The sequence below is a fragment of the Parus major genome, chromosome 15 (genome assembly GCF_001522545.3).
Source record: "Parus major isolate Abel chromosome 15, Parus_major1.1, whole genome shotgun sequence".
NCBI classification, from domain to species: domain Eukaryota; kingdom Metazoa; phylum Chordata; class Aves; order Passeriformes; family Paridae; genus Parus; species Parus major.
In genome coordinates, this window is record NC_031784.1 from 8,378,334 (window position 1) to 8,403,996 (window position 25,663).

The following is a 25,663-nucleotide window of genomic DNA, read 5'->3' on the forward strand; positions in this document are numbered from 1 at the left end:
CTGTTAAGCTGGATTTCAACTCCTGTTGAGTGCTTGTCTGAGAAAGACCTTCATCCTTGCAGCTGAAGGAGGGAGGGAAGTTCATTCCGAGGAATCTGATGTACCCAACTGCTGTAGCACTTCCAGCTTTGCATTTATGCAGCTCTTTTCCACAGTCTCCATAAGCTCAACAAACATCTTTTTTTTTTCAATCACTTGCTCTGCTAATCAGTGTTTGAAATGCAAGATTGAGGCCTTACTCTCCACTCATGCCAGCTGTGCTGGGTTTACAGCGGCAGCCTGCCAGGAGCCCAAGGGCTTCACCTGTGCCCAAGTGAGGCAGGATGAAGAGCACAACCAAAAGCAGCTCTTCTGTGAGACACAGCCCCACATCACTGGTTTCCACGTGTTACTGGACACTAGCAGCTCCTGGCAATGACAGCAATGGGGTCCAGGTGCATTAAATAGCAAGACACTGGAGCCTTAAATAAGGAATGTATTTATTTAGGAAATGGGTGTGTATTTATGTTGAACACCACATTAAAGCCATTGAACTTCCTTATATCTTTGCAGTTGGGCACATGCAGATGTACTGCTGAGTCAGCCTGGCTGTGTTAATAACCCCAGTAGATCTCCAGGGAATGTCTCTGCTTCCCCACGTGTCTCAAGTGTCAGGGTATGAAGCTGATTCCTGTGAGAACAACTTTCATTTGTTATTTGAGAGAACCATTAATTCCAATATACTCTTCCCTGGAGCAGTGATAAATAAAGGTATTAGATAACATTTCAAGATACATTTGTTAAGCATCTACCACCTTTTTTTTGTACCTGCCCAAAACTATAAAATGAACAGTCAAGAGAAGAGAGCTACTGATGAGTCTCGGGTGCTCTGTTTTCCAATTGCTCAGTCCTCTGTAGGCCATGCAGTACAACATAATGTAGTAGTTGTATTTTAACTCTCATCAACTGCTCTGCTGTTTTAGTACCTCTGTAGTACGGAATGACTGGAAAATTGCCAAGTAAGGGGAAATCTGTGTGTGAACAGCCAGGAGGGATAATATGTAAATCTGCTGGAAAGAGGCAAATAAAGGCAGCACTGAGATATAATGAAAAATAGACAATATTGAGCCTCACCAAGAATAGCAACATAAACAGCAGCTACTGTACTGTGAACTTTGCTGTAAATAACTGCATTTCACAAAAAACAGATGGATTATGAAGTCTGTGAGCAGACTTGGAGAAAGCAGCTTGGTCTTCAGGAACACATCCACATTGATGTTTGGCATGTTGTCCTGGCCCAAAGGGACAAAAGGTGGATTCTTCCTGCTGTTGTGTTAACAGAGTCCAGGGGGGAGCTGCAAAGTTGGATTACATGCAAGCCAAGTAGAGCTGAAAATAATTCTGCATGTCATATGTAACTATGAATGGAGATGACAGAGGAAGTGCTATCTGAGATCAGCAGTGTAATAGATGTAACCCAGCAGCTGAGGAGGTTAACACCCCAGTCAATGCATCAGGAAGTCCTGCCTAACCACAGATTATGCCCACAGCTTACCACGACCTTGGCATCACCATCAAATCCAACCACATCATTTTTTGACATGAGTGGGTGGACTGGGAAAGGAAAGACCATTCCAAAAGGTTTATATCACAAATGAGAGTGGATTCAGGCTGTGTTTTAATCCTATGGCCTAGCTTTGATAACCCCTGTTTTGGAATAATTGATCAAAAAGCTCAAGAGTGCTCTGTATTCTACCATTTATTCTGCTATTTTGCTGCTTTCATGAAGGAGTATGACCAGCCACAGCCCAGATATAGCAAATCAAACTCCCGTCTGCAGACACAAACTTGGCAATATGCATTAACTGAACATAGTTCTTGCATCAGGCAACACATCATGTGCTGTCTCAGTGACATTCTGAGCTAGAAGAGAAATATGCACACATTTAAAGGTCTTTGGGGCCCATCAAAGTGCTTATTTCTTAACATTAAACTTGTTTCTTTTAATTCTTTAGTTTACCTCTTCCAGCATGACCAAAGAAACAAAAAAGAGCTGCTTATTATTAACATGTTTCAGTCTTCATAAAATGAGTAGAAACACACAGATGACTCACTTTTGGTGTGGCGCAGCTCAAGCCTTACTCCATCCAGAATTTAAGCACTGGACTCTGGTTGAGTTGGAGCAAATTACTTGTGGAGAGCTGAAAGAGGGAAAATTCTTGCACTGGGGATAGAAATCATCCCTTTGCTTCCTGGATGCAGTATGGCTTGGTGCAGAAAGAAGGAGGCAACTAAAAGCTACTCCATAACAAACTTCATATATTCTTTTTGATATTAGTACTTTATTAGACCACATTTTTTCCATTATAAGGACCAAAAAAGCATGCAAAGAAACATGACAACAAAATGCTAAATAAATGGTTTGTTTAGCTAGCTCTTTGTATGCTTCCCCTTTCATTTTTTGTGTTTGCTTAAGATACATTACATATCTGGAACAGCACAGTTTGCCAAAAGGGTGATGTAACATTTTATGTTTCAGGGCATCCCTCGGGCCTTTAGAAAAGCAGAAAGTACCAAATACTCTTTAAATCCAGGAAGATCTTTCTAAAAAGATTAATTATACCCTAAAAAGACAGCATTGTAAATTCCCTCTGGTGCTTGTTAAGGCCTCTGCACAGGTTTTCTCCCTTTTTTCAACATCCCTCACACAAGTAGCATCAGTTACACTGAAAGCTCTGGCATAAAGGGGCACGGCTGTCTTCATCTTGTGTCATCTAAATTCGTTCTAGTGACAAGGTTGCAAAGTGCTTATGTATTGCCTCTGCCGACTAGGCACTGAGCACTAGCAGGAATTTTTTCTTTAGTGAGACATTTCATTATGAGGACTTTCAGCTTGTAAGCCTGTGCTTGCCTACATTTTTTTCCAGCTCAGCCATCTTGCTTGTTGTCAGTCATCTAAAAGGTAGTAAATGGATGATTGTCAAACCTCTCCGGGAAACATCTTTGTGTTGTGTTTGTATCTGGAATATCCTAGTTAAGACTGAAGTTCCAGAAAAGCCAGTCTGTTACATTCAGGTTGTATATGTCATTAAGAAGCAAGAAATGCAGAGAATGTCCACTAAAACCTGTTCCACAAAATTCCAGACAGAGAAACCCAGGAGTGAAAAAGAAATGAGAGTGACTTTTATCTTCCGCGTCCTGAAGTCCTACAAGCTGATAGAAAAAAACTCAGGGCCTTTGTGTTACATGAAACAGCATTACATGGTCTAACGAAAACCTGGTTTTGAAAGGGAGAACACAGTTCAGAAAATAATGATGGTTTTGGGAGAGGATTTCTGAACCTATATTTAAAGCTAATGCAGACAAAGGTACGGATTCATATAAAAGCAGGAATTTGGGCATAAGGAAAGGGAACAAAAATATTTCATGAACAATAAAACTAATTCAAGAAGGTACTGACCTTGGTCAAAGATTTTTATTTTTTTCATGATTTGCACTGACTGCTTCACAGATTTGCCAATAAAAGCTGAACTCCCACTTCAGCCATTCCTTCTAAATAAAAGTCTCTCCATTCTGGCTGCCTGTTTTCATGGAACTTGCTGGAATCCAGTATCTTTGAGCTTATTCCTCTCCATCACATATGGTTGAATTTGGCCAATGGTCTCAAAACTGACTGTCGTGGGGAAAAGGAAACAGGCAAACATAATGAAAGCACGCTCATAAAGTCTTGCTTCCTTCTGAGGATGGGGAAATTCATAGATGGTGAATTTAGAGAGTACTTCTTTACAGGAGCAGGAGAAGGGGAAACATATTGTAAATACCCTTTAGAAATAAAAAAAGTCTGTTTACCATCCCTATGGTTTACCACGATACCCTAAAATGTAACTCAGTTTCTGCTTTTCTTGGCTTCATTCTCTTTCCTGGATAATACAATCATGTTAAGAAAATGAACACTGATGTTTTCCCTCTCAAGGGTCTATTTCAAAGGAAATAGCTAAAAGGCCCTAACAGTCAATATATTCAGCATTTGTCAAATCACCCTATTAATCCGCAATTGGACAACATTGGCCTTGCTGTAGGACACTCATGATAACCAGCAGACCCCTCCAGGTCCTCTCCAGCCCCTTCTCATTCCCTGTTTATGCACACTGACTAGTTCTGCTCCTAAATGGTAATTAAGAATCAGATTCTTTTGGCTAAAATTTTACTTGGTCTATATAAACGTAGCTTGGTTTCTGTCATTCCAAACCTAGTGAAATTTGCAAGAGATGCACACTGGATTTATATGGGCTACCTCATCTCTTGCCATTGCTGGAATTTTCAAAGAACATTTTCACTCTCTACCTGCTTGATGAATGAGCTGCCAGAGAAAACACTCTGGAGGAATTCAGCTACTAAAAAGGTTGATGTAGGATGCAGCCCCAATGCACCTGTCAGGATTTTGAAGACAGATGTTGACTCCCCTGCCCTTTATCTGGCTTTGTGTCACTGACCACTACACCCCTATTTTTACAAGGCTTAGCTGAAATTTCAGCTAAGAAACTGCCATGCAAGGAATTCAGCACCTGAGTTACAAAGCCTGAAGAACACCAGTGTCCGGGGAGGAGCAAACAACTCTATGAATGCTCAGAGACCATTGATGTTGGCGTTCTGCTCATGGACAGAAATGGCTCCTTCAAATGGAAATGTTCCTAGGAGGCAAGACAAGCATATTATTTTCACACTGCAGGTAAATTGTCTATCACCATGGCTGTAGCATCGTGCTCTGGAGCCTCCACACAAGGCATTCTCTGTGGAGAACCTAAAGACTTGCACTGGTACTGCCTCCAGACACTCCTGCTCATTTTGACATTAAATGCTATCAGAATCTGCTGATAGAGATGATGGAGATGATAATCTCCCACAGAGCTTTCATGTGGAAGGAATACAGGATAGGCTTCATATACTGAACTAAATTAATAAAGTGACTTTTGGCAAGAACCTGGCAAGATCCGCCATAACAGGACTGTCTTGAAATGCTAAGTGTGTACGACACCATTCTCCTGTCAAAGAGTTAATTAGACATTAAACAATTACATATTAAATAAATCTGTAACATAATTTTTATATTTCAAATAACTTCTTCAAAAACAGTGCAATTTTTACCAGCCTGCTCTCAGGAGCTTGCGCAATGACTTACAAAAACCACAGAAGAAACTCATCCAGAGCCTCAGAGTGCTTTATATGACCCAGAGTTATGCATTCAGTAAGAACAGATGGAAAAGAATAATTGAATTCCAGGCAAAAAGAGTATTATTTAAATGGAACTTTGCAGTAAAATGGACTGCAGGATATGTACAAGAAGTCAGTTCTGGATGGGAGACAGTGATAGAAGACAGTTCTTGTCTCAGCAGCAAGGAGTTTGTTGGAAGGAGAGAGAGACAGAGCTAAGGAAAGGGGCAGACTCCACTGTCTCCAGGAGACAAGCTGGAAAGAAGTCCAAGGAGCGAGGGTGTGGTTTGAAAAACAAGGAGTACAATTTCAAACTGGATTCTGAAGCAAACAGGGCAGTCAGTGAGGGCCTTGAGATGCATGAAATGCAAATTTTCTCCACAAGGGACTGAATCAGAACTTTGGGAGTTGTGACACTGTTATTATGGCACCAAAACATCTTTGTGCTGTGACTGCTGATCCATCAATCCTAAGGTTTGCATTTATCTGTTAGGCAAAACATTGATGCTCTGACAGTGCCAGGCAGAATTCAGCTGAGAACAGATGTAGATCAACATCCTGCATTCAGTGCTTTGCCACATGCAGCAGCTCTCCAGCAGTTTGCAGTGATCACACACAAGGATGTGCAATTCCAGCCCACAGACTCCTTGTTTCTTGGAGCTGCACTTTGAGGAGCACTCCAAATGTTTGGGTGTTGTCACTCAAGCAGGTCTCCTGTGGTGGATGCTTTCTCATACAGGCCAGATAATGTGCCAGTGACTTTTCTACCTACTTGTATCAAAAGAGGGAAGTGGCCAAACAGTTGGAAATTGAACACTTGTGTTAACCAGTGATTCAAACAGATGTTGTTGAGCAAGAACCTGAGAGAAACATTTAAGAGAAATGCACATTGCTTTATCAGTGAGACTTCCTTGCTGATTCGGTGGGAAGAAGACTGTGAACGTATATACAACATTTTTCTATGTAAATAACAGCCCCTCCAAGACAAAAATGTAGGTCTTCTCAAACATTGGAAAAAGAGCATCAGGCTGCCGTCCATAGGATGAGCCAGAAACCCAAATATTTGGATGAGAGCAACTTCTGGAAAAAATAGAGAAACATTTACCAGGAGCTTTACCATTTACATTGTTAAGGGATTGCTAGGGATTACACCCTTCTCAGCTGCTGAGTGCTGTGGCTCTGCTTTGTATAAAGGAGCAGGGGAGTAGCAGTCAGCTAATCTCAGGGGCACTAACACAGCAAACCATTAGAGACCTTTTACATTCCCTTTTAACACACTATAGACTGTAGGAAAAATACCTTAAATAAGGCCAGTAGTGCCTTTCCACTGAGAGACCCCCAACAAAATAAATATAGAAAACAAGGTTAAAAGACTCAGTTAAAACATCAGTGCATACAGCTGACAGTACAGAGGTCAGTTTCTTTAGCTGTGGAAGCTCAGGAGGTTGCAGAGTGGAGAAAAGATGGCAAAATACTTTTCCTATTTTTTTCATTTGTGCCAAAATGTCCAACACTCTCAGCTCACTCTTCAGAGCTGATCACACTTGCAAAGAATTCAACCCTTGGGATCAGCAAAGCCAAGTCTTATAAAGGACAGATATTTAAACATAGAGCAGTGCAAAGAAGGTACAAATGAGAAAGACATCAGCAGACAAAAGCGTGGCAAAGCTCTTTTACACAAAGTGAGATACTTTTTTTACTACAGAAATTATGAGATGTAATTAGGATTTGGCCAGCTGGGAGTGGGCAAGAAGAACTATATTATTAAAATTGGAGTGAAGAAATATAAAGATCTTTAATTTTAATTATACTTTAAAAGAACCTCGGTTTCCTTAGCCAGTGATCTTTCTAGTTCATGGCAGCAGCTTAGTGCCGGACTACTAAGATTGTGCACAATGCACCGTGACTTTTATGCATTTGTAATTTCTAATAATAAAAATATCTCAGAGACAAATCTGTTGCTTCTTTGTCACAATTTTCTTTAAAATATCAATGATATAAAAATATATAACTATGTACACTACTTAAGAGATACTACTTAATTTGTACAATAAGTGATGAAAGTATGTAGCTTTTTTTTTAATAGCTATAAATTAGCAAAAATAGGAGCTCTAGATGTAATTAATTAGCATCCATAAAGTGAATGTGAGGGAGGGAGGTTAACAGAAAACAATCTTACTGTGCCAAAATGGGCTGGTGACAGATATGTCCTGATGTCCCACTGGTAGTCTGTCTCTGCAGCACTGCTGACTTGCCCTCATTTAGAAACTCATAACTCACCAAATTAAACTGCAACTAACAAACCTACAGAGCAGATGCTACTCAAACCTCATTGGACCACAAAGAAAAGTTGTCTCCATTTTACCTCCAGTTTTCCTTCTTTCTTTTGAGAGACCAGACTTTGGTGCATAACCCCAGTCCTGAGTCCTCCGAGGAGAGCTACATATCCCAGATTCCTGCAGGGCTTTAGCAGCATCTCCTTCCTAGCTAGCAGTGTTTCCTCAGTCCCACTGTAGACCATTCTTCATCAAGGGATCCCCATGGCTGCAGCCCGTGACTGTGTGTGCCAGTAGAAACCCAAGTGTCTCAGCAAGCCATGTTTATGATTCCTGCAGAAACTTAACCCAGTTTTGGTAATTCCCAACTTCATGTATTAAAAATTAATGAGGTTAAGTGAAAATAATGAGGTTTTAAATTGTAATGTATATGAAATTGTTTTAATCTGCCTTCTGGTTTTGAGGCTTCAGGGGTCTCTTCAGCTTTGTATTAGACATTCTCCTATAATCTTGTGTTTCCCAGAGCTGAGCTCTCTGAGAAAATGTGAACACAATGCTCTGGATAAAACTGCTGGAGCTAGCACCACTGCAGACATTTCCACCTCAAAGGATTACTGTAATTTAGGAGAAGTATAATAGCACTAATATTAACTTCATCTCCCTCATCTAATGTTAATGGGCTGGCTAGGCGTGAGAGTAAAGAAAAAAAAAAGAAGTGTTGATGCATCTCTTGCATGTTGGACCCTTCACTTCTTGGTTCCAACTCACAATGTCAACTCTTGGGGAAGGAGCCCTATTTCTATTTAGAAATTGAACAGGGCAGAACAGTTCGTTTTCATAGTGGGTAACTAGCCATAAACCCCCTCACCTACCTTCGGGCATGACTGGAGGGAGCACAGCCCACACGGTACTAGGGTAAGTTGGTGAGTGGTGGGCCAAGAGCAACCGTCTGACGCAGCCAGACCCCAGGGCCTTTCGGGGTTCTGGGGCTGCCAAGGAGGAGAAGGAGGAGAAGGGTCGCACTTTGGCACAGCCAGCCACCACATCAGGTGCCAGGCAGGCGGCTCCCGGCTTCCAGTGCCCACCAGGCAGCGGTGTTCCCTGCCTTACTCTTCACCTCCGGCGGGAGTCCCGAGGCGCTGAGTGCAGCATTGCCCCAGCACCACCGCGCGGCTGTGGGGAAGGGAGAAGCCCTGAGGGTCGGTGTGAGGGTGGGCAGGGGACAGCGCCGCGAGTCGGTGTGAGGGTCGGCCGGGAGGAGCCCCGGGGCCCGGAGTGAGGGTGGGCCGGGGGCAGCGCCGGAGGGAGCCGGGGAGGGGGCCGGCTCACGTGAGCGTGTGTGGCAGCAGCGGAAGGATACCTGCACTGCGACCACCCCACCCGCCCCTCTCCGCTGGCCGTAGTCGCGGCGGGGACCACCTGCCCCTCAGAGCCCCGTCCCCAGCCCGTACCCTCAGCGGGAGTGAGGGATAGAGGGGCAGAGAAAGGCGGGAGAGTGAGGGCGGGCGAAAGGCGGCGGCGATGGGCGGAGGAAGCAGTACTGCAGGGAGGGACTATTTGAGGAGACCCTGGCAGGCTGGTGAGGTGCGGAGTGATCCCGGAGAGTGAGCGGCCCCGCGCTGAGGCCGAGGAGGGCGGCGGGCGCGCCGGGCGCCATCCCAGCGAGGGCTCCGCGCCTGCGCCGCTCCTGCCGCCGTGAGGGGAGCACCGGCGGCCGCCCCGCTTCACCGCCCGCCCCTGCCCCGCGCCCCTGCCCCGGGGAGCTCGCTCCCAGCCATGGCCCAGATATTGCCCATTCGCTTCCAGGAGCACTTCCAGGTGAGCGCAGGGAGTCAGCGGAGAAGGCGCGGGGTCGGGGTCCCCTTCTTTGCCTCACCCTGTCTCTAAGAGAGTGGGGGCCGAGGCCTAGGCGGGCCGGGGGAATGCTGAGGGCGGGGAGAGGGGGCCAGGCCGCGGGGGGACCTGCTCCGTCCCCTCCTTCCTTTTCCCCGGAGCGCGGCCGCCGTCCCGCTGGGCGCCGCGGGAAGGCGCGCGGGACCGAGCCCGCGCCCGGTGCGGACTCTGGGCTGCCGCTTCTGTTCATCCATCCGTCTGTCCATCCTTCCGTCCCTGGAGCTGTGTCCCCGCGGCGTGCGGAGCGGCCGCGATTTGTGCAGAGTCACTCGTCGCCTGAGGGACCTCCCGCTCCGGGGAGGGGGCGGCGCCGCGCCGGAGCCGCGCCACTCGCCCCGGGCACCGCGGGCGCTCCCCCGCCTCAGTTCGGGCGGACGCCGCAGTCTTGCGGGCAGATTGTGATTTTTCCTTTTTGCCTAAACGACCATCAGCCTCTGGATCGCGAAGGTTCCTGGAAACCTCTTTTTGTGCAGATGTGAGGAAGCTGGTGAGATGAGGTGCAAGAAATCATTTGGACTTGGAAGCTGCACGGCCACTGTCCCTTCTTCCAAACATAACAATATAAAAAAATCCTCCCACAAAATAACATGGATCTGTTCTTAATATCCTGTGAAAACCATAATTCCAGCATTGGAAAAGATCCATGGCTAATGGATGCAGCACAGACAAACCGGCTTATATGTTTCCTTGTGACCTGGTGGTGAGGGAGGGTTGTAAATGGAGTGAGAGAACAGCATTCTCTGAACGTGCAGTTTGAGGCAGGAATTAAAGGAATTTGCTAAATGAATGAGAGAACAGGAAGTGGACTTGGCAAGTCATCCTTCTGTCGCTGTACCGCCCCTTTCTGTCAAATCAGGCATCCATTTCAAAATACTAACTGGGTATCATCCACCAGTGTACTAAATGCCACTCTGGGCATTTCAGCTTGGGAAATGGTTACGGCCACTTCCAGCTCCCTTTGGGGAAGTTTTTTTTGCTTAATGGAAAGAACTGTCCCCGTGACCCTCGAAGGATCTCTAGCCTGAAAAAACCAGTAATTAGAGTGCATTCCAGAAATATCTAATCTCTCTGTCCAAGTGAGGAGACACACCTGTGTCCTCTTGATCAAGTTTCCATGCATTCTGATCCTGAGTTTAACATGGTGAAGAATTCTGCAGTCACTCCACCTCCTCCCTTCCTGTGTCCACTATAGCAGTGATTCTGGTAATCTCAAATAGCTTTATGAAAGCTGCGGAACTCAAGAGCTGTCTTGAATAAGAAACTTGGGATCAAAGTGATTTTGATGTCACTCTTCTTAGAGAGCCTGTAGTTCTTACCATTTAAAACTAGCAAGCCTAATTGATCCTGCTGATTGTGTTTGATCTATACAATAGTGATGTGAGGACATCACACTTAATATGCAAGAGGTGTCCTGTGCTGCTTTGCATATTAAATGACTGTTTCTGTGATTACCAGTGTTGAGCGTCTTGCAACACTGCCAATATCAGCATTGTGCTACCTCAGGTTTGGGTGGGGGGCTGCCCACCCACTTTTCAAGGGATTTGTACTGAAGTCATACTCTATTTTTTGCTCTTAAGCAATTTGATCGTTTGAAAAGGATAAGCCTGTGCTTGAGTTACTTTTCCTCGGCATGAAAGCTGCATGGAGGAGCAGGGAAAAACATGGGATGTCTGTTGCTAACATGTAGGAATAAACTTCAGCATTCACTCTTTCCTACTTCTCCCCCAGGCTGTGTGCAGAAGCAGTACTCTGCTAAAGAGATCGAGATCAGTAGTAGCTGGGAGTAGGCATGCAGTAGCCTCCTCATGCTGCTTCTGCAGTTGTCCCTACATGGTGGGATAAATAGGGAGCAGAAAACAGAAGGAATGTAGGAACTCATAGTGCTTGCTCTGGCTGGATATCTGTAGTACAGTTACATCAGCTCTAACTTATTGTATGTTGTAAATTAGAATCAAGAGTCATGAATTAATGTTGCATGGTGCCTGTTGTTGACTGGTAAGAATTTGTGAAAGCATTAGGCCTTCTCTTCACAATACTACACTGCCACACATATTTAGCCTTATCAGATTAATCTCTCTCCCCCACTCACATTCCTTCCAAGTAATTGTCTTGACTGGTTAAATTATCATATTTAAAATTAATACGGTAAATCTACTATGCTGCTTTATGATAAAGCCAAAAAAGTTACAATTCCATGTAATTGTGTGTTTCAGTGATCCTAAGTTTAATCTTTCTGTGCCTTAATTCAATCTGTGTGCTGTTTCTACCTGTAGCCTTTTTAATTAATACAGCTTTAAGTGATTAGAATATCAGTTAGTGCTATAATTAATTCTAAGTTCATCCTGTTGCTGATGAAACATTATTTCCCTTAAGTTCAGTGTCTTCCCGAGGTAGGTGTATGTACTTCACTAAAAGAAGAGCTGAACCGTGCAGTAAGTGCTCTCCAGAGAAGCTAAACATAAGTTGCAGTGCTAAATACTGAACTGTTCTCTCCCACTCTCTCTTGCTGGAAGTGGATAAATGGTAGTGTGAAGTGAAACAGTGATCTTGGTCCGTGTAGAATTGGAGGAGTGCTAGGGATCCAGCAGATTTGTTTGTTTACATTCTTTGTGCAGCTCATTTTGTCTTATGTTGATCATCCTTCTGACTGTAGTAGCTCCAAGCCTATGCAGGAGGAGTGACTGCCAGTTGCAGGGCACGATCACTTGTTAAATTTGAAGTTGTTACAGCTTGGGTGTTCAAGTCCTGTGTGAGCTGAAGGACGGAGAATAGTTGCAGTGCAAAAAAGTTATCCAAGTCTTGATGTGGTAGAAGGAACTTAAAATCTGTTTAGCTACATTTAATGCAATTGAACAGTTATTTTTAGATATGAGCTCTGTCACTATGAGCCTTCATAAAGAACTTTCATCTTGCTAATTTTTTCCCCAGAAGATATTAGAGTTTGTGTTCCACAGCAAGGGAGGGGAATAAGACAAGGACTTAGTTTTTATCTGTCTGGTGACTGCCCAGCTGCAGCAGTGCAAACTATGCCAAGTCCTGCTGCAGTGAATTACTCCTGCATACTACTTAAGCTAATGTGATTTAATTAGGTTCTTAACTCCAGCTTTTCTATTGGAGCAGTGAATTATAAATTATTTACCAGATTGAACTCTTCCAAGGGAATTGTAGTTTACAATGGAAGTGCAGTAGAAGACCAGTATACTGGTAGATAGACTGGAAGCAATACTACTGGAATCCAGTGTACAAAGTGTTCCTGATCTAAAATTAAACTTTTCCTTCACTTAGTCATTGCTTTAGTCTTAAAAGCATCTCTTTGTGCCTCTTTGAGCTTTTTTCAGTTCTCACTAGCAAAAATCTTTGCTTGTCTACGTGGAAAACTGCTGCTTAAGTAAGATCTCAGGTTCCAAGATTGGATCCATCATCCCTTCGATGCACAGACACACAGTTCTGCTTTCTGTTCAGTAACTGATACAGGTTCTTGAGCACAGCCAACTTCTGTGAGAAAACTTATGTGCATGACATGCTCTCAATACATAAGTGCAGCACTGACAAGCTAAAGATCCTGGTTTTAAGCATAAAGGATGAAGATTGACTTCAATTATTTTTAAGACAAAACCACTTTCTGTTTGGATAGTCAGACTTGTCTTATTAAGAATTACTATCTGTTGTGTAATAGGCATGACTGAGCTGGGTGGCTTTCCTAAGTTTGCTTTGGCTGGACATGTGAACTTAAGTAGTACTCAGGATATTTGCAAGCTGTAAGTGAATTTATTTAGATTTGTATTCAAAAGGTAGGGCTAAATATTATGACTTGATTCAGCTATTCAGTGATGAAGAGCCCAGATATGCTCACTGGATTCAGAAGTGCCCTGCACATGGTAGTGATAACTCATTCAGTAGATAATCCAATCCTCATCACAGACATACAGAAATAGATTTTTGTGTTGGGAGTAACTGTCCTTTGAGATGAAAGCCTAATTGCAACTGCAGCTCAGACCAGTGGTTTTGCATGTTTTGGGTCTTATATTCTTCCTTGGTGTCCCTCAGCTGTCAGAATGGGAACTATAGCAGGAGCTGAGGTGAGGGTGAGCAGTTGAGCAGGAATGTCCAACAATTACATGCATATCCTTACTGAGCATGATTAGAGCTTTATGTAGCCACATGAGAAGGAGTTAAGGGAAACTATTACTGTGTTCTTGGTTTGTATTATGTTTAAAAAGATATGTGCTTACAGAGCTTTTAGCAGGCAGATTTGTTTGGGTATCTACAGCCTCTGTCTAAGCCTTACTCTTTTCTAATGGCCTTAGAAACAACAGTTGATCACCTCTAACAAGTATTTATACTAGAATTATGTGGAATAAAGCTGAAATGGGATACTTATTAAACCTCTGGACAGATATTAAATTCAGAGTTCTGACTCCAGCGTTTTACTGATGGTAGGCCCCAATTACTAGTGTGTCAATATTAGACAGATAGGCTTAGTTATTTCCCATTAGAGAAACAGACTTTTTGACAGACTCTAGTTTGAAGACTAGAGGTATCAGTATCTGAGTTGGTCTGTGCTGGCTCAGTCTAGATCACTGCACTCCACAGTAAGGGAAATACATTAGAAAGCTCAATATTTAGTAGAGCTCTTGTGTAAAAGACACATCTTGACTTTATTTCTTAGCAAATGGAACAATGCTGGTAAAGAAGGGGGAGAGACTAAATAGCTGATCGATAATGGTCTTTCATCCTGAATATCTTTGTGACTTAATTCATGTTGAGAAACAAATAATGCATCTTGGTTTAATCTTTACCATTTCAGTAGGTTCTCAATATCTGTAAAATGCTTAAAGGTCTTGTGGTATCTAATCCACTCTGTAGTAGTACTAGATATCTGTGAAGCAAGAATCTTTGTTTATCTGGTTCGTTCAGCCTGACAGCTACACGCACAGTGTAGAACCATTTTCACTAATGGGTGTTCGGGCAGGAGAGGCTTTAGGCTGTTACTTGTAGAACAGAATGTTGTTACCCTTTCTCCTACAGCAGGGCTTGCTGTAACCTACATGGGGGCGCTTGGTAGGGCTTTACTGGATTACTCAGAAGTAGAGTGTGGGTGAAATAATGGAAATGATGGTAAATGGAATCATGGAAATCGTAGTAAATCACACCTCTGTAATGACTAATGCTGAATCTTTCTTTTCAGAAGAAAACAACCTTAGTTTGAGAGAGCGTACTGCTTGCCTAAGAAGCATAATAAAAAATGAAAATTTAGTAGTAGTTGAGAGGCCTGTTCACTCCTTTATAAAAATAAACTGAAAAATCACTAGTTAATATATAATAACCTCTGTAATGACCTGTAGCATCTTCACCTGAGGCCTTCTAAGATAGATAGCTAAGTGCTTGCTACCTCCTGTAATAAAGTTCTGCTAATTTTCTGCTTGAGGAAGGAGGTGAAGGTGCTTTAGAACAACACTGTTCAGATCATTGTGGAAGATTTGTCCCATCCAGGGTAAAAGTGATGGCTGATGTCCTTTATTTGATGGTAGAGGGATTCTGCTCATATTCTTCTGTATAGTCAGTAAGGAATGTGCCTATTACAGTGCCTCACTTATCTCAGGAGGATACCTACTGCTCCCCTAATGGTAAGAACAGTCTTCAGTGTTTTCAGACCGCTAAACTGTGAACTGTGAACATTGACTGAGGCTTGCAGTATTCACATGACCATCCTTTAGGGAGTACTGGCATTTAGCCTTTAAAAGATGTGACGGGTTTCCCTAATAATAACGATGGCAGTGATACAAGGAGAATTTAGCATTACCTTTTCTGAAGCCTTTGCTAGATTTTATAATAGTTTAACACAGAAGATTTTAATACCCAGAGCATGATGCCAAATCATACTTGTCTTAGTGAAGATACCCCAGAATGTTTTCTTGCACAGGGATGAGGCTTTGAAGTGACTATTGGTGGGCTTAAAGCTTAACTTCAAGGAAATGCCTCAAGGTTCTCACTTTGCAAAATGAGTGGCCAGGGGCTGTGTCTTGAAGAGTAGGTCAAACTGAAGGACACTAATTGAAGAGAGACCTTGAAAAAAACTGTTTCTGCTTCAATACTCTGGAAATACATCTGAATTTGGATTAATTAAATCATTTTAGGAGCTTAGCTGTGCTGCAGTTAAGTCTCTTGACTACTCCTGTGACAATCAATCTCTTACCATGTACTGTATTCTGTTGGCAGATGGACTTGGAACATACTCAGCATCAAAGTGCTTAAGTGTCAACTGCTTGAACATGTAATTTGTGACAATATGTGGACATTGTCTGATGTAGAGCAAGCGAGCAAGAACAGTGGAATTAAGAGCCTGTTGTTTATTTTTCTGTTACTCAAAATCACAGAAGTTGATGGATGATAAACTTGCATGTTTATTGGGTGCTAAAACATTGTGTGTTACATATGAAAGGTGCACGAGTTGTCTTGATATGAAAATTTCTTTCCTTACTGACACAAAAGCCTGTAATAGCCACCTACCTCATAGATTTGTTTTCAAAACTCTGGGTGTAAGCATGTCCTTGTGCCTAAACTTTGATTCTCTTTTGGAATGAATGACACCTGCTGAAGTTTACTGTTGTGTATTAAGTATTTACCCCTAAAGTGAGGTGTTAGTTGAATGGCTCTCTGTTCTGCTGAGAAAGTTTTATGGGAATGAGTAAATGACCTTTTACACATTCGTAGATTTGGCTTATATTATGGTACTGAAACTTGAGTCTGTTGAGATTAGCAGTTACTGGGCTGAATAGCTCTTCATTAGTCAGTTCAACAGAATACAAACAATTCCTGAGGCATTCTTGGGCACAGTCCCGACACACCATACTTAAAGGTATCTCTGTTACATACCCAATTTACGATTTAGTGAGTAGCATTACAGAAGCTGTAGCAAGCCATGATCAGCCTGCTCAAACACACTAAAACAGTGTTTGTGATGCCATCATGGGTCTTACTGCCCAAGGGATTCAGTCTATTGTATGAAGCTCCTGTTGCTGTGTAGCAAAAGAGCGTAATGACTGAGTGATGCTGGTGGTAGATTCTATCCTTTCTCCTTGAGGGCAGTAATTTTTCACTTGCAGTGCACTGAAAAGCAGTATAGGTTAATCCTTTGAGAAGCTTCATTGAAGCTAATATAGTTCCTGTGCTTGAAAACATTGCTTTGGGGCATAAAGCAGGTGCTCAGGTTTGTCACAGTTACATAAAATGCAGTTTACAGATGTACCAAACCAGGGTGTGCTGCATAGGTAAATCTGATTTACTGTGGATCAGTGAAACAGTGATGTTTGTTCCCTGCTACCTCCTCCTGTTAACTGAAATTGAGAGTGAATGGAAACAAAGTTAACACAAAAGGATGAAAATGAGATACACCTGTCTTGTAGAGGAGTCTATTTGGCAGCTCAAAATTACTCCAGGTTACATTTAGAGTAACTACTTTGTTTTTGCTGTTGTGTGGTTGAGCACAAATTATGTTTTTAGAGCTGGGCATATGGCTGGAAGAGGCCTGCATTACAATCCCTGCCTTTGTTGTTGAGTCTAATGGCATGACATCTTGGGCAAGGAGAGGTGAAATGACTGTTTAACACATCTTTCTTATCTTTCACTGGTAAGAATTAGGTATTCTGTGAAGTAAGATGAAAAAGTTCACTTGTAGGCCAGTTGAGACCTGCTGTGTAGACTTCCTTCTGTACTTGCCAGGAGTGGGTTGCATAAGGGTAATTGATTCTTTCTGTACTACCCACTGATGTTGAACATTGTAGTTCTGCCACTTAGGTTTTGAACACTGAATTTACCAGCCTTGCTAAAACTGGAATAGTGATGCTACTGCTGATAGAGTCTTACCAGGTTACTAGAACCAGGTTAAACAATAAACACATAAGTTAAAATTCCTTTTAGTTTGCATCAACAGTATGACTTCAGAATGTCTTTAGGACCTGGATATCAACAATTGTGTAGTTCATTCCCTGTGGAATGAAAAGACTCAGAAGATAAATCATAGTTCAGTAGTGTACACTGTAATCAGAGAAGCTTGTCAGTCTTGCATTTCCTTCTGGAGGAGGTTTTAGACACAGAGGCTTGAGTTAGACCTTCAGCACAGGAAGGATAATAAAGCACTCTTTTTTTTGTCTTTCTAGCTCCAAAATTTGGGTATTAATCCAGCAAACATTGGATTCAGCACCCTCACGATGGAATCTGACAAGTTCATCTGCATAAGGGAGAAAGTAGGAGAGCAGGCACAAGTAGTGATAATTGACATGAGTGATCCAACAACACCCATCAGACGTCCAATTTCTGCAGAAAGTGCCATCATGAATCCAGCCTCTAAAGTAATAGCACTAAAAGGTGAGTAACCCTTTATGATTGCAGTATGAAAACTACTGTTAAGCTTTATTACTACTTATTAATGCTTTTATACTTCATGTAAACTTTCTAAGAAGAATGTATATGAGGATAAGAATTCTTGCCTGAACTTGCATGCTGTATTTTTGGCAGTAGATCTTTCAGTAATCTTTGGATGATTTGCCTCCAAGTGGGTGTGAGATGCTTGGACCTGGCACTGCAGCCTCCTATCCTCATTGAGGACCAGGTCAGCATCTGGTGTACTTTCCCTTTAAACAGGTATTGTAAACGTAATGGGCACTTGTATAGATGAGTAGTGGTGTAAAGCCATATTTTCTGCTGTGTCCTGGCCATTTCTTGTAGCTCTGAAGGTTTGACTCGATAGTGACAAAAATGTCATAAGATTGGCCAGTAAGTGTAAAAGTCTAAACATAACAAACAAGTTTAACAAGCACAAGGTCTTGAAGCTAGAAGACCTTTGCTTACTGCTACCTGTGGTGTTGTTACTGCCTTTAAGCAGCACTCTTGAGCTCAAATAAGTAATTTTTAATTCATGTCTGGCTCTTTTCTCAAATGACCAACATCTGGTATTTAATCTCAATAACTGTTACTGACTATGTACTTTTCTTCCTGCATCTTATCTAAACAGATGGTGAGTGAACTTTGTCCTGACATTGTATGTTTGGTAGTACAGAATGGTCCAATCTCATAAAAAGTACTGAACTTTAAGGTAGCCATTTGACAGTTCACTTCATGGCCAGGTGGGGGAATCTTAATCCTCAACTGGTATTACAGTGATCATGTTCTCCATTGGCTTGTTTCTAACCATTTGGCTGTTTTGACTATTGACTGTACCAAGTGAAGGAGGAAAGTGTGCTTTTAATGTTCGTGTGTATATGTGATTGAAGTACAGTTGATAGACAAAATGAAGTTACAAAATTTTTATGAGAGACCTCTGCTAGCATGTCCTGTGTGCTATTCATTTCTGCCTAAGTGTGTTTTTTATTGTGAAAAATTATGGTGAAATTACTTGGGGTCCAAGAAACTGTCCTCAGAGCTGGTGCAAAACCTTTAACTTCTTTTCTTTGATCTCAGGCTTATACTGACATCAGGTGAGAACTAAAATAAATGTTTGACTTCAGCTGAATCTGTGATTCAGCTGAGATAGTTATGCATCTTGCAAAGGACTGCCTTACCCTGGGTATGGGTAAAGGTAATAATGAAAAAAAGTCAGATCTGTTAAGAGCTTATTGTACTTTATCTTGAACCCCTTTAAACAAGCTGTATTGGCAAGGAAAGTGCCTTCTCTACACTAGCAGAGCTTTGTCCACCTCTTAAAAGGAATCTACGTAACCTGGCTTTAAGTCTAATATACTAACTGAATGGATTATCATCAGCTTCAAAGAATATAGCTTTATTCTTTCTAGTTAAGACTTGCTCAAAAGGAGTATTGTTCTATCCATTCAGAGTGAATAAATCTGTCCTCTGAATCAACAAGGTTGAGTTAATGATGTTGACATTCAAAGTTGTGTTGTCAAGTGTTGCAAACTTGATCTCTTCTATAAATAATCTAGTGATCAGAAGTTTGGGTAAAACAGAGAGTTAATAGAGCTACCTAACCGATATCCATGATGACCTGAAAACATGGTTTAAGTCTGTCACTCCAGACTTCTCCCTGCTGATTGAGTGAGGCTTCAATAGTCAAAATGGTTATGTATTGTGATTCAGTGTGCCATGATGGGGAGTTGCTCGTAATCCCAGGATTATAGAGCAATAAATGTAGAAACCCACCCTCAGAAAAAGAAATGAAATGGTTCTTGATTTTAATTGCTATACAGTATGCACAATTTCATTTCTGGATTGCATGTGGCATTCTCCTGGTGTACTGAGATTCATACATTGTCCTTGTGTTTTTGGTCTTCTTGCGCTGCTCTGTACTGGGAGTACTCAGCAGTGGGTGTAAGTGGAGAATGCAGCATTTGAGGGTGCTTCCATTCTTTGTGGAATGGAGAAATGTCATGCACCAGTCAACTGAAATGTAAATTCTTGTGCTTTCGATGTTCAAAAATTGAATCTGTTTACTTGGTTACGCCTGTATAGTCTAAATAGACTCACCAGTTTGGTAGTTTGATCAGAAAAGCCTTAAATCTTTTTGTCTCAAATCTTGGCCTAATAAAATGTTCAAGTAGACGTAAGACTCAGATGCACACTTGCCCTCAGCAGATCCTGCTTTCTCGATCCAAATAACAGATTTTTTTTTTGTAGTTTAATTACAGTTCAGGGTAGTGAAGTTTGAATATATGTTGTCACACTTAGGGGGTTGTAAATGGTGGCTTCTGCAGCTCCAAATATCCAGGGCTAAACTGCCTAGTGAAGCTTGTAGCAGCCATTTCCAACTGTGACACGGCAGTTAAATTTAGTCTAGAAAGAAGACAAGCATGAGCTTTTAGCTGTTTGTCAGTCTCTTCTATGTTCTTAAAACTAGGAAAGACATCCTGCTTCCTCTTCAGGAAGACTGTCCTTAAGAGCAGTTTCTGTATGCACATATTGGGATTGTTGTTTAGATGGTGACCAGAACCCTTCCAGAACTACTTATCTCCTGGCTGCATGTGAGGCTGCACACTGTGGGAGTTCAAAATCCATCTCTTGATAGCACCAAGCTATTGCTGGACAAATTGTTGTCCAATACAGTAAATATGCTGTTTCCAGCTATCACTTTACAGGCCTGGGCTTACTGCATCTGTCTAGCACATTAAGTGCATGTGCAGAGCAATGTATTCATTAGCAGGCTGCTTTTGGTCTCAGGAAAACCAGCAAGCTCTCCTAGGATGTAGTTGATCAGATTGATAGTTCTCTATGCAGTTAAACTGGGCAGCAAATGCTGCATGCAATAGCTCTTAAGTCTTGCATTGTCTCTTGGCACTGCATTAAACTAACATGATCAATTTATGTATAAATTATGCTAAAACAGAGCAGTTCAAGATACTTATTAATTTGGGATTAGTAACTCTTGAATACTGTTTCTTGGTGGCCAGCAGCCTTTATCTATCAGTGAACATCTCCCAGTTTGGCAGTCGCAAGTGTTACTAACAGGAAACACTTCTGAAGTGGGGATAGAAATAATGGCATTACAAGCCAGTGCTCCAGCAGTCTGAGTGGGTGTCTTGTGAACAGAAAAGAAAATTCCTGGAGCAGAGTTGTCTCATCTGCAGTAAAATAAAGCATTACTTTGACTTTATGAAAGGAATTGATTCCTTTATTTTTTATAGTTTGGTTCAATTAGCATTGGTTTTAAGCCTACATAACAGGGTAGGCCTTCTGGTTGTTTAAAAGGACTACTAAATCAAGCCTAAACCTGGAAGTATAGTTTCCTAAACCATGAAGAAGTAATCTTAACTGGAACTAAAGCTCCAAACCTTCCTACAGTCTTTCTGAACTTTTGACTGTCCTCTTCAGTAGGCACTTGTTGTACAAAGCCCATCTAGTTCAGTGTGCAATTCACCCAGCAGGAAAACAAAATGGGAACTGTGATCTTTGGCTGTCTCAAGCTGTTTCAAGTCTCCTGCTGTTTGACCCAGTCCAGGTCAGCAGCTACTAAACTGACATAAGCTGGAGCCATTCTTTCTATTAATTATACTGAATGACATCTACTAGACATCTGCAACTTGGCGTACCAGTACTGCCAACTAAACAAGAGTTTACACAAGCTCTGTAGCTTAGACTGTCTTTTTACAACAGCTTATGGTGAAAGTGTCTGTGCTTGTCAGTTGTTGGAATGTCTGTGTGAGTGTCTATAAGGAGATTTTTTTGGTTTTGGGATGGTACAAGTGTTGGGGGTGGAGAGGGGCTTCTGTTAAAGTCAAGTGTCAAAGGAGACTGAGATTGACAGGACACTACCCTGTCTGTAACACCACTGGAACAGAGGGTTAAACTGGGTGCTTGTAAATGGGCAAACCATAGGATGGCCATTATGGTGATTGATCTGTGATGTTTCTTGGATTTTGTCATAATAGCCGGGAAAACACTTCAGATCTTTAACATTGAGATGAAAAGTAAAATGAAAGCCCACACAATGGCAGAGGAAGTGATCTTCTGGAAATGGATATCTGTGAATACAGTTGCCTTGGTGACAGAGACAGCAGTGTACCACTGGAGCATGGAGGGAGAATCACAACCCCAAAAGATGTTTGATAGACATGCTAGTCTTGCAGGCTGCCAAATCATCAATTACAGAACAGATGAACACCAAAAATGGCTGCTGCTGATAGGAATTTCAGCACAGGTAAGTTCCCTGGCACCAACATATTATGAAGATAATTGGGAAAGCCATGGCCCCACTTGTCTTAATAGCTGCTGTAGTCTAACTTTGGTTTCTATAAATAAAAAATTGAAAACTATCTTTTATGTAGGAATAGCCTGACTTTTAGTTCAGTTCAAGTGTTGGAGGAGGGGATGAGAGGCATTTGCTGCTTTTTAGTTCGCTGTCCCAGGGGTCTTGCTACAAACATTTGAAATCTTATCTCTAAAAGCTGACCTTTCTTTTTTTCTAGCAAAATCGCGTGGTTGGTGCAATGCAGCTGTATTCAGTTGATAGAAAAGTCTCCCAACCTATAGAAGGCCATGCAGCAGCTTTTGCAGAATTCAAAATAGAGGGAAATGCCAAACCTTCTACCCTCTTCTGTTTTGCTGTGAGGAGTCCTGCAGGAGGCAAGGTAAAGTCTGCAGCTATGTTCCTGTAGTGCCATAGGAAGGTTTGCATCAAACTGAATTCAGTAGCATTGAATATGCTACAACTGCTGAGCAGTCTGTGCAGGGCTAAGGTAACACCACAGTAAATGCCTTGGCCTTTCTAGTCTTTTCCTGCGAAACCAATGAATTGACAAGTGTGACTCAAAATGTCTTGAACAGACTGTCTTGAATAGGAATAGTTGACTTTCATAGAAAGCATGGTTGTTTTGGTTTTTTTATTCTTCTCCCAGGTTTTTAATTTATCAAGTTCTAGAAAACTTAATATTCTGAATATGTGGAGCACAGCTCCCCAGACTGTGTTGGCCAAATGTGGCAGATGATTTCAGCAGCACATCTGAGGAAAGGAACTTCTTTCATGTGGCTGTACTTGCAGGCAATCTTGTGACATGAACTTTTTTCTTCCTAGCTGCACATAATCGAAGTAGGTCAGCCAGCTACTGGAAATCAGCCATTTGTTAAGAAAGCTGTTGATGTGTTTTTCCCACCTGAGGCACAAACAGACTTTCCGGTGGCAATGCAGGTAAATGTTTGACCCCCAAAAAAATGAGCTTTATAGCCTAGCAAGGAGCTGACATCTGTTGTAAAGACTGCTTTCTATAGTGCTTTGCTGTCATTCTTCCTCGTTCTGGGAGGGGTGTTAATAGGTTTGTGGGAGGTAGCATGGACATTAAAACAGTAATTTAAATATATAGACTGTTCCTGTATTTTAAAAGATAATAAACAAAAAGGCCCAACAAAACTTCTACAAAAAAAGAACCCAAACCAATGGAACAGACCCCCAAAAAAAAACCCTGAGAATGTCTTCAGGGAGAGTATATCCATCACTTTGGCTATTCAACTTCCTGCTTAATGTTCCAAGTTCTAGATAAGAATATTAGCATACCTCCTGTAGTAGCAGCACAGAAAAGGCAATTTGGGGCATTAGTGGGAGGTTCTTCAGGGAAGAGCAGAGCTGGTTGCTATCACAAACCAAATTTCACTTAGCATGTCTCTAGGACTAGAAATTGTGTCATAAAATCAGACTATCTTGGAGCGTAAGACTGCTGGCAAGTCGAATAGATCAGCTTCGTAAATAGACCAAGAGATGCCCATAACTAAGGTGCATGCATGGCAGGATTCATGTAGCTCTATTATTAATTAACAAAACATCCAAAGACTTGTTCCAAGGGGAGAGTACTTTTATATCTTAAGACCGTTTTGGCTTGACAGATAAACTGGAGTACTCAGTAGATGAGCTTGGTTTAGATTCTGCTGGTGCTTTGGGTAGGCTTTGTTGGAAGAGAATGGGATTATCTCATTAGTATTTCTGAACAGAAACTTGTACTGACATATCTAGTCTAGAATGCTAATTATGCCCAAACTTTTTTCCTCAGCTTGGCTTATTAGGATGAGGAGTATGTTCTTTGCTGCAGATGAATTTTGATTTCCCTTCAACCTCTCTATTCACTGGAACTACGCCTGCAAATGGCCAGCAAAGCTGATCCATTGCTTTTGAGTCTGAAAGGAAGAAGCCTGAAGCTATATTTGTTCTTAGTGTCAGTACAAAGGCATGTCGCTGCAGTACTTTCTTGTGACTAGGCTAAAGGCAGCTGTCTGAAGTGTTACAATCTTACTAGTTTTGACTAATAAAAACCTGTCTTTTGGCAGATTGGAATTAAGCATGGTGTTATTTATCTGATCACGAAATATGGATATATCCACATGTATGATTTGGAGTCTGGAGTGTGCATCTACATGAACCGTATCAGTGCTGATACTATCTTTGTCACAGCTCCTCATGAACCTACCTCAGGCATTATTGGTGTGAATAAAAAAGGACAGGTAACAAAGCCACCATTCCGTTTCTGAGCCTTCTAAAGTTCAAATAGAATGCAACAAACCTGATAAGGGACTTGATGAAACAAATGCTATGGAAGGGAGCAAGTGACTATTTGATTAATCATATTTTATCTCTCCTAGTACAGAGAGAAGAACTTGGTTTTTTAGTAGTCTGCTCCTTCACTGATAAACTGCGTAGCCATTTTGTTGTTGTATTTCACAGTAGTTGTGGAAAGGTCAGTACTCCTCAATATGCCTCTTGTCGTTTCCAGGTGCTTTCTGTGTGTGTTGAGGAAGACAACATAGTGAACTATGCTACAAATGTTCTCCAGAATCCTGACTTGGGACTGCGAATGGCTATACGTAGTAACCTCGCTGGGGCAGAGGAGTTATTTGCCAGAAAGTTTAACACACTGTTTGCTCAAGGAAACTATGCAGATGCTGCTAAAGTAGCTGCATCTGCACCAAAGGTAAGTAACTCCAAAGGTAAAGCTTAGAAATCGTGGAAATTTGCCTAAGCTTATTGGATTGCTTAGCTCACTTGTATCTCAGAGCTTCAAATTCAAAACATAAATGCTGTTTTAGTTCTCTGCAGTCTGGTAGTGGTTCTGACTAATACATTCCCCTGTATCCCATAAAGGAGCATTTGCTATCCATTTCTAACCAGACTGGACTTTCTGTGGCCACTAACTTCTTGCTAGAAAGTCACTGGTTTGATGGTCTCTATCCTGAAGGTTTAACCGTTCAGTTTATCCTTAAAACCCACTATTTTTACTAATGCTATTCAGTCTTCACTAATTAAACACTGCTTCTCTCTCTCTTGTGCCTGTTCAGGGAATTCTACGTACCAGTGATACAATTAGGAAGTTCCAGAGTGTACCGGCTCAGCCTGGGCAGGCCTCTCCCCTGCTCCAGTACTTTGGAATATTGCTTGACCAGGGACAGCTGAACAAGTTTGAATCTCTGGAGCTCTGTCGCCCCGTCCTGCAGCAGGGCCGCAAACAGCTTCTGGAGAAGTGGCTGAAGGAAGACAAGGTAGGCTCAACCATGACAGTAGCCTCCTTCTGTTGCCTTGTAACAATTGAGTGTGAGCAATACTTTTGTTGATGCTGCATCTCTGAATTATTCTGATTGACAAAATACTACTTCTGACTTCAGCTGGAGTGCTCTGAGGAGCTGGGAGACTTGGTGAAGACGGCTGACCCAACCCTTGCACTCAGTGTCTACCTTCGAGCTAATGTGCCAAACAAAGTGATTCAGTGCTTTGCTGAAACTGGTCAATTCCAGAAAATAGTGCTGTATGCTAAGAAGGTAAATCATTTATCACAAAGTACAGGCTCTGCCTTACGTGTAATGTATCCATTGTGCAAATC

At 42.0% G+C, this 25,663-nt stretch overlaps 1 protein-coding gene and 1 long non-coding RNA gene across 6 annotated transcripts in view; one reads left to right on the forward strand and one right to left on the reverse strand.

Moving 5' to 3' along the window:
• Positions 1-3,440: 3,440 nt before the first annotated feature.
• On the reverse strand, positions 3,441-9,116 carry LOC107211586. Its single transcript, XR_004499615.1, has 2 exons — positions 8,339-9,116; positions 3,441-3,652 (listed from the first exon to the last, which is right to left on the reverse strand). It is a non-coding gene; the product is annotated as an uncharacterized LOC107211586 (long non-coding RNA).
• Positions 9,117-9,140: 24 nt separating this feature from the next.
• CLTCL1 (clathrin heavy chain like 1) overlaps positions 9,141-25,663 on the forward strand; it is a 34,653-nt gene continuing 18,130 nt past the window's right edge. Inside the window, exons 1-10 of one of the 5 annotated variants that reach the window (XM_015643756.3) lie at positions 9,141-9,284; positions 17,519-17,726; positions 18,373-18,375; positions 21,737-22,005; positions 22,274-22,435; positions 22,879-22,992; positions 24,120-24,293; positions 24,563-24,760; positions 25,125-25,325; positions 25,449-25,601. In XM_015643756.3, coding sequence (XP_015499242.1) covers positions 9,243-9,284; positions 17,519-17,726; positions 18,373-18,375; positions 21,737-22,005; positions 22,274-22,435; positions 22,879-22,992; positions 24,120-24,293; positions 24,563-24,760; positions 25,125-25,325; positions 25,449-25,601 — 1,524 coding nt within the window. In that variant the 5' untranslated portion in view covers positions 9,141-9,242. The remainder of the gene's footprint in view (positions 9,285-17,518; positions 17,727-18,372; positions 18,376-21,736; positions 22,006-22,273; positions 22,436-22,878; positions 22,993-24,119; positions 24,294-24,562; positions 24,761-25,124; positions 25,326-25,448; positions 25,602-25,663) is intronic. The other 4 variants (XM_015643751.3, XM_015643753.3, XM_015643752.3 and 1 more) reach the window with 4 other exon arrangements.